Source organism: Aythya fuligula, chromosome 17 (assembly GCF_009819795.1).
Source record: "Aythya fuligula isolate bAytFul2 chromosome 17, bAytFul2.pri, whole genome shotgun sequence".
Taxonomy (NCBI): Eukaryota; Metazoa; Chordata; class Aves; order Anseriformes; family Anatidae; genus Aythya; species Aythya fuligula.
The window spans coordinates 2,643,095-2,654,145 of NC_045575.1; the positions used below are offsets into that span (position 1 = coordinate 2,643,095).

The 11,051-nt window shown below is 54.7% G+C and overlaps 1 protein-coding gene across 1 annotated transcript; it reads left to right on the forward strand.

Moving 5' to 3' along the window:
- Positions 1–1,572: 1,572 nt before the first annotated feature.
- Positions 1,573–5,223, forward strand: HPD (4-hydroxyphenylpyruvate dioxygenase). The gene is made up of 12 exons (XM_032199147.1): positions 1,573–1,616; positions 2,160–2,264; positions 2,434–2,476; positions 2,548–2,630; positions 2,783–2,872; positions 2,976–3,079; positions 3,168–3,245; positions 3,390–3,552; positions 3,681–3,752; positions 4,035–4,157; positions 4,279–4,395; positions 4,542–5,223. The coding sequence occupies exons 2-12, from the start codon at positions 2,184–2,186 to the stop codon at positions 4,650–4,652; spliced, it is 1,065 nt and encodes a 354-aa protein (XP_032055038.1). The 5' UTR covers positions 1,573–1,616; positions 2,160–2,183; the 3' UTR covers positions 4,653–5,223.
- The last annotated feature ends 5,828 nt before the right edge of the window (positions 5,224–11,051 follow it).

Consider the following 11,051-nt stretch of genomic DNA (forward strand, 5'->3'; position numbering starts at 1 on the left):
GTGGCACTGACAGGGGGTGGCACTGACAGGGGGTGGCAGTGGCAGGGGGGTGGCAGTGACAGGGGGGTGGCAGTGCAGTGACAGTGCCGTGGGGTGACACGGCAGCAGCATTGCCACAGGGTGGTGCAGCGATGGCAGTGCCATGGGGTGACACGGTGGTGGCAGCTCCATGTGGTGACACCGCGATGGCAGTGCCATGGGGTGACACCGCAGTGACATCTCCATGGGGTGACACAGCGGTGCCGCTGCCTCGGGGGGATGCGGTGGTGGCCATGCCATAGGTGACACCACGATGCCATCGCCGGGAGGTGACCACGTCCCTGCTGCCATCCCCATGGGGTGTCAGCAGCAGCAGGTGGCACGGTGCCACCACCCACCACCACCGCTCCAGACCCACGCTGCTGCCACCAGCCACCGTGTCCCCGCTCCTGCCAGCCCTGCAGCACCACCGTCACCGTGGCTGAAGGAGCCACCAAGTGTCCCCTGCCCCTGCACCGTGCGCGCACCCACGTCACTCTGGCTTGGCTGCAGCAGGGAGGTCACCAGGCGCAGGAGGGGACCCGTGGGACCCATGGGGCCAGCACCAGGACGGGGCAGTGCCCGGGGTGGAGCCGAGGAGGAGCCGTCCCTTGCCCCGCTATATCAGGCCCGCGCACCGCATCGCGCCCTCTTCGCCGCTGTCACATCACCGGGTCGCAGCAATGGTGAGGGTCGGGACCGGATGCCAAATCACACGGTTTTGGGGGAATTTCACCGCTTTTTCCCCCCTGCTTGAAGCTGGGCTTGGGAGGGAAGGTGCTGGGGCAGCTGCTCCTCAGCTGTGCCCCGCTAACCTGCCCCTCTCCGGTTCTCTTTCCAGACGACTTACACGGACAAGGGAGAAAAGGTAGGTGCTGGGCTGCGGCACTCCGGGGACAACACCAACCATGGGCCCCCCTTGTGCTCACTCCGGCCGCCACCTGTGTGGGCTGCAGAGGATGGCTCCGGCTGCTCGGCACGCTCGGTTCTGTCTTGGTGCGGCGGGATGCGATGGGCACTGGCAGCCAAACCTGACACCTCGGCACAGTCCCCCCTTTCCTGCCCCGTTTCTCTCCCAGAGCTGTGCCTGGCGGGGATGACACAGAGCAAAGGGGCTCGCTGCGCTCTGCCCCGCTTGGGTAAATCGTTAACATAGAGGTTAACGAGGGCACCTGGCAGCAGCTGCAGGGCCACAGGGGCTGTCCGCACGTGGGCTCCACGGCATCTCCAGATACTCTTTTCCCAGCTCTCCCCTCCTGTTTCCCCCTACCTTCCCTTGCCCCAGCCTGTCTGCCTTGCACTGGTGCTTCACAAGTCCATGCTACCAGGAACTAACTGTGTTTGTAGGAACTGTGTTTGTAGGAACTGTGTTTGTAGGAATCGTGTTTGTAGGAACTGCATTTGTAGGAACTGCACCTGTAGGATCTGTACCCGCAGTGCCGCAGCCGCTGCCCTCCCAGCCCGGGCAAGGAGCAGCCCCGTGGCACAGCGAGGATAACCAGGCAGCCAGGACAAACTTTTCCCCTTCCCTTTAGCCCCCGCGAGGCCGCTTCATCCACTTCCACTCCATCACCTTCTGGGTGGGGAATGCCAAGCAGGTAGGAGGCTGCGGCTGGCCGCGCGTGTGGGCAGGGGTGGTGGCGGTGGCGGTGCCGTACAATGCGGCCACTGCGTCCATTGGCTGCCGGGGGGGCGGCTGGTGGCCCCTGGCGCTGTCCCTGTGCCTGGCCCTGGCTCGGGGCCACGGCCTTGGGGCCCTTGCGCAAGGCGAGGGGTGGTGGCTGGGGGTGTGTGCGGGACAGGCCCCCAGCGTGCAGATGAAAAGCGAAATTATTGCAGCCCCGCTGTGCACCCCTCTCCCTCCCTGCCCGGCCCCAGCACCGGAGGGCTCTCCAGGCAGTGCTCGCTGTGGAGTTTTGGGGTTCTTTGTGCCGCTTTCTTGTCCCTGCTTGCTCCTCCTGGGCTGCTCAAGGAGGGTGCCTGCGGGAGAGGGGCTCATTTCGGTAGGCAGGGGCAGAGCGGGGCAGTGACAGATTCAGCCCCGTGCTGCTGGAAGCAGCAAACACCCCGCGTGTGCACACACACACACGTGCACACATGGCCCTTGCACGCACCATGGTTTACCTGTGCCGCCGTGGCAGGCTGCCTCGTATTACTGCAACAAGATGGGCTTCGAGGAGCTGGCGTACCGGGGGCTGGAGACGGGCAGCCGGGAGGTGGTGTCGCACGTCATCAAGCAGGACAAGGTACGGTGACAAAGCCCCGATGGCGGTGCCACCGCCGAGGTGCCCCACAGTGACGGGGTGATGCTGGATGCACGCTGACGCTGCCCAAAGGCGTTTTCAGCGTTAAACCCCACATCCGTGGCACACATCCCATCACCGACCCCGAGCCCATCATCCTCTTCCTCTCCAGATCGTGTTCGTTCTCTCATCTGCACTCAACCCGGGGAATGAAGGTAGGTTTTGGGGGGCCGGAGGGGCTGGGTGGTGTGCAGCATCCCCGCTCACGCCCACCGGCTGCCGGCAGAGATGGGCGAGCACCTGGTGAAGCACGGGGACGGGGTGAAGGACGTGGCCTTCGAAGTGGAGGACTGCGACTTCATTGTGCAGGTAGGCAGCGCCCGTACGATGCAGTGGGGGCCCCAAAACGGTGAGTTTTGGAGGGGAAAAGGAGTGGCAACGAGTGGGGGTGGAGGGTCCTGGGGCCGCGTCCCCCCAGGCTCTGGGCACTGCGGCAGGACGGGCGCTCTCCCCCTGCCCAGAAAGCCAAGGAGCGTGGAGCCGTGGTGGTGAAGGAGCCCTGGGTGGAGGAGGACAAGTTCGGGAAGGTGAAGTTCGCTGTCATCCAGACGGTGAGTGCTGGGGGGTGGCAGGACTCAGCCCCCCCATCTGTAGCGGGGTCTGCACACCAAGAGGTGCAGGTCGGTCACGGAGCCGCTTCCCTCCCCGCTGCAGTACGGCGACACCACCCACACCTTGATAGAGAAGCTCAACTACAAGGGGCTCTTCCTGCCTGGGTACCACGCGCCCCTCTTCAAGGACCCCCTGCTGCCTAGGCTGTGAGTTGTGCGGAGTCCCAGCACCTCCTTGCAGCCCCCAGGGCTCCCCTAGCCTCACTGAGCACTGCCCTTGTCCCCCTCCCCACAGGCCGAGCGCCAAACTGAGCTTCGTGGACCATGTGGTGGGCAACCAGCCCGACCTCCAGATGGTCCCAGTGGCTGACTGGTAAGAGCGGGGAGGGCTTGGAGGAGGTGGCACTGCTCTGCTGCCTCACCAATGCTTGCTGCTGAGGGCAATTAACCCAGAGCAGAGGTTCGTTAGTGCGGGGATGGAGCAAGGGGCTTCCACGTGCCCCCTGTGGCCCGGCAGGTACCAGAAGAACCTCCTCTTCCACCGCTTCTGGTCGGTGGACGACAAGCAGCTGCACACCGAGTTCAGCGCCCTGCGCTCCATCGTGGTCACCAACTACGAGGAGACCATTAAGATGCCCATCAACGAGCCAGCGTTCGGCAAGAAGAAATCCCAGATTCAGGTGAGCATGAGTTGATGGGTCACCAGCAGGGCTTTGGTGAAGAAAAGGGACAGGACCAGTGGGGCAGTGGCTTGCTGGTCGTGTGCCATAGCCACAGCACCACCAGCACAGTGAGATTTTCCCCACAGGAATACATCGACTACTATGGAGGGGCTGGAGTCCAGCACATCGCGCTCAACACCTCCGACATCATCTCGGCGGTGAGTGCCACCACGGCAGCTGTGCCTCGTGCCACCACAGCGCATGGTCTGCCTATCCCTGGCTCCTGTCCAGGCCAGAGAGCCTCTGGAGGCATCGGGGGCATCCTTGCATGGTGGCCAACCCCACACTGCTTGGAGAGGGCACCTGGGGCCCAAAGGGAGAGGGTGGGACAGGGCCCATGCTCCGTTTGGGGCCAAATCCACAGGAAAACGTCAACTTTCTTCCCACCACTGCCTGTCCCCGCGTACGCACCCCACACTCAGCTCTCCCCCGCCCTGCAGATCACCAACCTGAAGCAGCGTGGCATGCAGTTCATGGACGTGCCGTCCAGCTACTACCAGCTGCTGCGGGAGAGGCTGAAGGCTGCCAAAATCAAAGTGAAGGAGAACATCGACAAGCTGGAGGTGGGTCGGGCTGCGGCTGGGCCGGCTCCCCACGGCGTCTGGCAGGGCTGAGGGGCCGCGTGGAGGCAGCTCCGTGCCCCTTGGCAGGTCTCGGGGTTATCTTCCTATTGCCTTTCTCCAGGAACTGAAAATCCTGGTGGACTTCGATGAGAAAGGCTACCTGCTCCAGATCTTCACCAAACCAGTTCAAGACAGGCCCACGGTCTTTCTGGAGGTCATCCAGCGGCACAACCACCAGGTAGGCTGCAGGATTGCACTGCGAAAAGCAATAAAGTTGGCCTGGGGGCCTCAGCGGGGCCTTGTGCCACCACACAGCCAGCTCTGGTGGTGCTGGGACCCCGTGGAGCCCGGCACCACGTCCAGCTAACGCTGTCCTCCCCTCAGGGCTTCGGCGCCGGCAACTTCAAGTCTCTGTTCGAAGCGATAGAAATCGACCAGGACGCGCGAGGCAACCTGACGGTCCTGAGCCCCAACGGGGAGAGCGAGCGCATGTAGCGGCAGAGCGCGCCCAGCCTCCGTCGCCGGCCCCTAATGAGCTGATTCCCTAACGAGCTGATTCATAAACACAACAGGGACCAGGCCGATGCTTCGGTAAATAGCCCAGGGAAGTCATTGCCAAGCTGGTGACGTGCAAGGACTGATCCTGACCCAGCCCAGGGGTGCCCTTGGAAGAGGGGATGTGGAAAGTGGTGACCACGAACCAGCCTAACCCCATCCGAGCCCCCCAATTCCTGACACAGGGCACGTGCCCGACACATGCAGCTCTGGAGGAAGACACAGGAAACAACTGGAGCGCTTAAACCCCATCTAAGTGAAGTTTTCCATTAATTTTAGCTATGCGGGAAGCTGAGAGAGGAAAGCATTCAGGGATTTGCCTCTCTGCGTGTCTCTTTTTAATTATTATTACTTGTAGGTTCAATCTTGAAATTGAATTTCCTGAGAGTAAACATGATTTTGGGGTAGCTGCAGCATTCTGGAATGAGATGATTGAATGTACACGTTTCAGCCTTCCTGCCCGTTCCCCAGTCTTGCTCCAGTTCCCATAAGCTCCCGAATTAACGGAGGGTTGGGGTTTTCCAGCGCTTCAAGAAGCAATCACTGCCTTTGTGGCGATTGCCAAGCTCAGTCCTGGCTGCAGGTGAGGACTCCCCTCGGGGCATTGCCCTGGGCACCGTCACAGTCCTTGGCAAGGGGGCTTTCCCCACTGACAATAAAATCTGTTTCTGTCACAGTGTGAGTGCCTGGTAAGTCCGTGCTGCCAGGGCTGCAGGCCCCGTGGCTGTGGGGTATCAGGGAGGAGCTGAGGCTCCAGATTCAGTGATGGCTTCGGTGCCATGCAGGAACTGGTGCCTCACGGCAGGGCCAAGTGGCCAACACCACCCAAACCCAACCAGCCTTGCTAATAAAGTACCTGCAGATCCCAAGTCCCACGCAGATAAGGAAAAGAGGTGGAAACAACCTCAAATGCTCCCTGAGGACCTGCAGACCTCGGGATGTACCAGCCAAAGATCACCACGGGCTCGTGGTGGCCCCAGGTCTCCCTGCTGTCACACACCTGCCCCCGAGATCCCTGCAGCTCCCAGTGCTGCTCCTTTTGTTTCCCAGTGTGGAAGCTGCTCAAAGTCTGAGCCAAGCCCCCGGCTGATGCTGGGCTCCCAGGACGTGATGTGAGCCCATCCACAGCCTGAGCCCCTGCCCGACCCAGCCAGCCCCGGGCTGAGCCCTGCCAGCAGCAGCCTCCTCGCTGTGGCCGGGGAAAAGGGAGCCAGGAGAAGTCACCAGCAGCCGAGGCTCTCTCCTGCCGGTTCATTTTCCACCTGTCAGCTGCTGCATTCATCCCTGCCCTGCATACCTCCTACTCCAAAATTCAGAGAAGCCACTTTTCTGCTGTACCTCTCTTGGTAGGCTAAGGGCTTTCACCTCCACAAAGTAAAGCAAAGCATTAATCAATAAATAAATAAAATGAAGCCAGAAAAAATGACATGGTCAGAGTGCCCTGGGACACCCAGCACAGTGCAGAATGTATTAAAGGTGAGATCCGTCTGCCTCTGACTGCTGGGCAGGTTCAGCCCGTCGTGTGGCTGCTCCGGCATGGACACGTGTTGAGGCTTCCCTCTGTGGCTGTGTCCAGCACAGAGCTGGCAGGATAATTGGATAATTTCAGCAGTAACCTTAACTTCCTGCAGGTTCAGAGCCCCGACCTGCTCGCATTTTTTCCATGCGATAGTTGTACAATGCTGCTTAAAGCCCCTGCCTGGACACGGGATGAGTATTTGCAGCTCTTGTGGTTCCCAGCACGGGTCCGAGAGCAAAAAGCTGCCCCGGCTACACATCAAGCACAACATAATGTTTCTGTAAGAAAAGTCAGTATATTTATGGTTTGCTTTATAAAAGTTACTATAATACAATGGTACATAGTATTCAATTCACAAAAATATGAACAAATATATACAGCATGACACATCCACAACAAAAACACTTTCTTCAAAACAAGATACATACTGGTGACAGATTCTATATGCACAAAACATCCCTAAATTTATAAATTTGCTTAACAAAAGAAAAAGCAGAAATCCTAAATCTTCAAAGCAGATTTTTTTTTTCAAAGGAACTTAAAAAAAAAATTCATTTATTGCAAACCATTTTACCTGCCTCCTTTTAAAGGAAGCCCTTTATTTTCACACCGTGAATTAAAACAACCTGTTTAAGGAACCAGAAAACTGCAGGATTGGAGCCGGGTGTTCTTCCCTTTTGCTTTTAAAACTGCCCGTTTGAGTGTCCGTTCCAGAGGGTTTCTCTTCACTTGGACAAATACTACAGTGGCAATTAAGGAGGAAACTCATAGAAACAAAAACAAATATTAAAATGAAAAAAAAAAATCCAGTTGCAAACTCGCTTAAATACATTTTAGGTTGTCTATTAGACTGTACACATTTCCTCGCTTGAAATAAATAGATTTTGCACATTAGGTTTCGGAATGGGGGTGGGGGGGCAAAGAAGAAGCCTTGACTTGGCAATTTTTTGTCTTCAGTTTCTTAATGCTGCTAATTCCGTCTATTTATTTGACAAAAAAAAAAAAAAAAAAAGAAACATTTATACAGAATTTACATTATACAAAGCTTGACACAAGCTGTAAATGCCACCAGCTCCTTTGCTATACTCAGTCCTTCTTCCTCCCCACCTTCTCGACAAGAATTAGAGCTGGAATCTGTTTAAAAAGAACTCCAAATTACAATAGTCACTTTTAATAAATTATTTACATGCTCTTGAAGTACAAAGAAATCAGCAAAAAAATTTCAACATGTTTCTACAAGAAACAGTGTTTGAAGAGAAGATTCTTGAGTTTGCCTATGTACAGAAGATGCATTTTTTTTATATACTTCAAAATCCTTTTTTCCTTAAATTTTTATTTTATACAGAAATGCACTGAAATGATCCCTGAAAAAGGTCACAAAAACCGGAACTGAAACTACTGTATACTTTGTTGGAGTTTAAAAACGTTCTGTTTTGTGTTTTGTTTTTTTTTTCTTTTCCTTGTAGAAATAAGCTGCTCTATACAATATAAATATCTGCAGGATGAGCCCCTGCCCCGCCGCCCCCGATGGCTACAGCGCGCTTTGGGGGCGACCGAAGGACGCAGGGCAGTGAGGGCGAGGGCAGGTGGGGTTTGCAAGCAGAGCACACTTCCTAGGAACGCCAGCTGCTGCGGGATTCACACATGGGCCTGGAGCCAGCTCGCTCCCATGGGGACACCACGGGCTGGAGGGACACCTCCAAAGCCTCCGCGCTGCTCTCCGCGATCGTTTCACCCAGCAGAGCCACCCAAGCGAGCTGCGATTTCACGGGGAGCACAGTCAACGTCTCTCTCTCTCTTTTAGGGTTCAATTTAAGTGAAAATAAATTTGGGACAGCGAACAGAACGACTCCAGCACACCTCTCTGTCAAGCAGCACAAGCCAAAGAAGCCGGGGATGTGGAAGGAGGCTCCATGGGGCTGCCTTCCCAAACCACGTCTGCGGCTGCAGGGCTCCCTGGCCCCGCAGGGACAGAGCCACAGGACGCCTCGATCAGACCTAAAACCCCACTATAAAATTATGGGGACAGGGCTGCTCTGACCAGCTGCACAGGGAGGGCTCTGCAAGCCAAGAAGGGGAAAAAAGAGAAGCCTCAGCTTTGAGGACTAACGTGGGTTTTCAGAAGTGCTGGCAAAGAGCTCCGCTCCCTCCTGGGGGCTTCCGGGAGCTCAGCTCTTTCAAAAACTCACGTTATCCACCCGAAAAACCGCAGAGGGATGGTTACAGGTGGTTTCAGGAGCACCCCAGGGATCTCAGTGCTCAAGGCCTTTGGCACCCAGATCCCCGTGGCACTCCTGCAAACACCACAAAGGAGCCCGAGCCGCAGGCCTTGTCCCACAGGGCCCTGCTCTGCCTCCCTGCCTCACTCCCCTCCTCAACAACCTGCCGGGGCTGACCCCATCCAGGGCACACCGAGGTGCTGGGAGGTACAGAATCACCAGCAGGTACTTTGGGGTTGAGTGAGGTTGGGGTTTTCCACCCCCCCAAAACCAGTTCATGCTCTGGTTTGATGGGCCAGAGAGGAAGGAGGCCAAGAGCAGGGGCAGGACTGCGACAGGCAGGGGCTCCGGTTCTGAGACACAAAATTTCTGTGCATTTCTAAAGCTTCAGAAGTAAAAGGCTGAGCTGTGGAGATGCCAACTGGAGCATCAGCACAAGAGGAACCTCATTTGAAAGGAAAAAAAAAAAAAAAAAAAAAAGAAACAGAGCAGCTGGTTTAATCCCCAAGTTCTCCTGCCACAGCTGTTGTTAACAACCCGAGTTCGACGACAAACTATTTGTGCTTCTCATAATTTTAAGCTCTGGGTCACGATTATTCAATTGCCAGAGAGATTTGCAAAGAAGCAGGGGGAAAAACCCCAAAGCAAAAGGAAACAACGAAAGAAAACCAGAGATGAGATCACGGACTGTCCAACCTTCGGGACGATTTCCTTGCCCCCAGACAGAGCCACAGGCAGAAGGCAGCTGGCGGCAGCCTAAATGCTCCTGCTCTGCCAGCCTCTGGTCTGAGCAAGGAATTCAAGCACAGAGGTCTCACCCACATCGCAAGCTCTGCTCTGCGGCACAGGCCTGGCAATTCCACGTCACAGCGGCAAAAAAAAACTTCCAGGAAACTCTTTTGCAACCTCTGATCACGGAGCTGTGGTCGGAGAGCAATTAGCACTAATTTTACAAGGCTACGAGAACACAGCTGGCCCATTTGTTCTGCGGGGAGAAGGGTTTTAGTTACGCAGACGATGTCTGCGTTTCACAATTACGCTGCTGTTTCCCCTGTAAGCCAATTAGGGAGGCTCAGCACAACTAATCTCTACTTTTAAGGGAGGAGAAACTCCACGCGAGTTGAAAAACCTGATCCTGTCTATACCTGACCTGTCGCCTAACGTTCCCAGATCACATCCAAAGAAGCATTTCTTTGGTGCTTTGGCCCATTTTTAAATGGAACCCCTTAAGAACCGCAAACACCACCTCAGCACATCTACAAGGTCAAAAGAGATTGAAAAACCATCTCAAAACGGGCTTCCTAGTTTGCAGAAGAATTCATTTTCACACTGAAGATGGGGGGAGGATGGGATTGCTATCGCAGCCTGCGCTCGGGGCACTTTCCACCACGTTTGGTCTTACCGAAAGGATGGGACTACCCCGGGGCAAGTTACTGAGTAACTGGGGGAGGTCCAGCTCGTTCCTATCACAGGAGGAATCTTCCCCATTCAAGGACAGGGCAAACACTCCATGCAAAATGCTGGAAGGGCAGGGAAATGCAGACAGAAGTGAGAAAAATTAAGATGAGGAACACATCACTCTGTTTCCCATCAACAGGGAGAAAATCCTATTAGAAACTCCTATCAGAAACATGGGTCGTAGTGTATGCTTAAAAGGAGGGTAAGGTTTTACAGTGTAACTGAGGCTGTTTCCCACTTAATTTCAGCCTCAGGTTTGGTTTTGAACACTAAGCAAACCAATCTACGAGAAACGGGCATCCCAGAAGGCCATACGTGGTGCCAAACGGACTGCACAGCTGACTCAGCTCGTTACTACTGATTGCAGGACCCCCCTGTTTTTCTTGCAGGGGTGCTGAGGTTTTGATCCCCCAATATACCAGCATGGCATATGAAAATCAGCGGTGAGCCCAAGGCGCTAAGCTCAGGTCTGTGGCTGACCTGGCGTTCCCCGGGGTGTCTGGCTTAGGGGACGTGTTCGGGCTCACCCCTAACGAAAAGGCAGGACAGTTCACCTATAGTCTCGTTGCAGACACGTCTCCATACACACACACACACCCAAACACACGCACACACCCATTCACACTCCCTCAAGCCTCTGGCTTGCTCTGTAACATCAACCTTACATTTATTTACAGCTTACTCTGAGAAATCTGTGCAATTTCAGCCAATCAAGCTCCCAACAAACCCTATATGGCATTTTCAGTCTCTGCTTCACATTTAAACGTTGAATGTCTTTTTCAACCAACAAAACTGATGAGAAAAAGGTAGCAGCATTTATGAAAAGATGAAGGTTTATACCAACAATTAAAAAAAGGTACCATTATCCCATGAAGGAGCCTTAACGTAGGGACTGAACAGAGAGAAGCTAGTGTTTGGATAGACCATGCCACAAAACGGTAGTCACCTTTTTGTGTGCGTGTTGGATCTGAAAAGGAAAGAGCACCTGAAACATGAACAGTCCTCGTAAGCATGTGCGCTTTTTGCTTTCGTTCGTGATCCTGGCAGAAGTGCGAAACTTGCTTGGTTTTATCTTCTCTTTTTTCCTTTTTTTAATATATATTTTTTTCCTTTTTAATTTTTTCTTCCTTTTTTTCCTTATTT

Bases quoted from the DNA above. Each gene is read 5' to 3' on its own strand.
- HPD (XM_032199147.1), top strand. From the start codon at position 2,184: ATGGGCTTCGAGGAGCTGGCGTACCGGGGGCTGGAGACGGGCAGCCGG. The intron at 2,265-2,433 runs GTACGGTGACAA...CTTCCTCTCCAG, and splicing joins ACGTCATCAAGCAGGACAAG to ATCGTGTTCGTTCTCTCATC. The intron at 4,158-4,278 runs GTGGGTCGGGCT...GCCTTTCTCCAG, and splicing joins AGAACATCGACAAGCTGGAG to GAACTGAAAATCCTGGTGGA.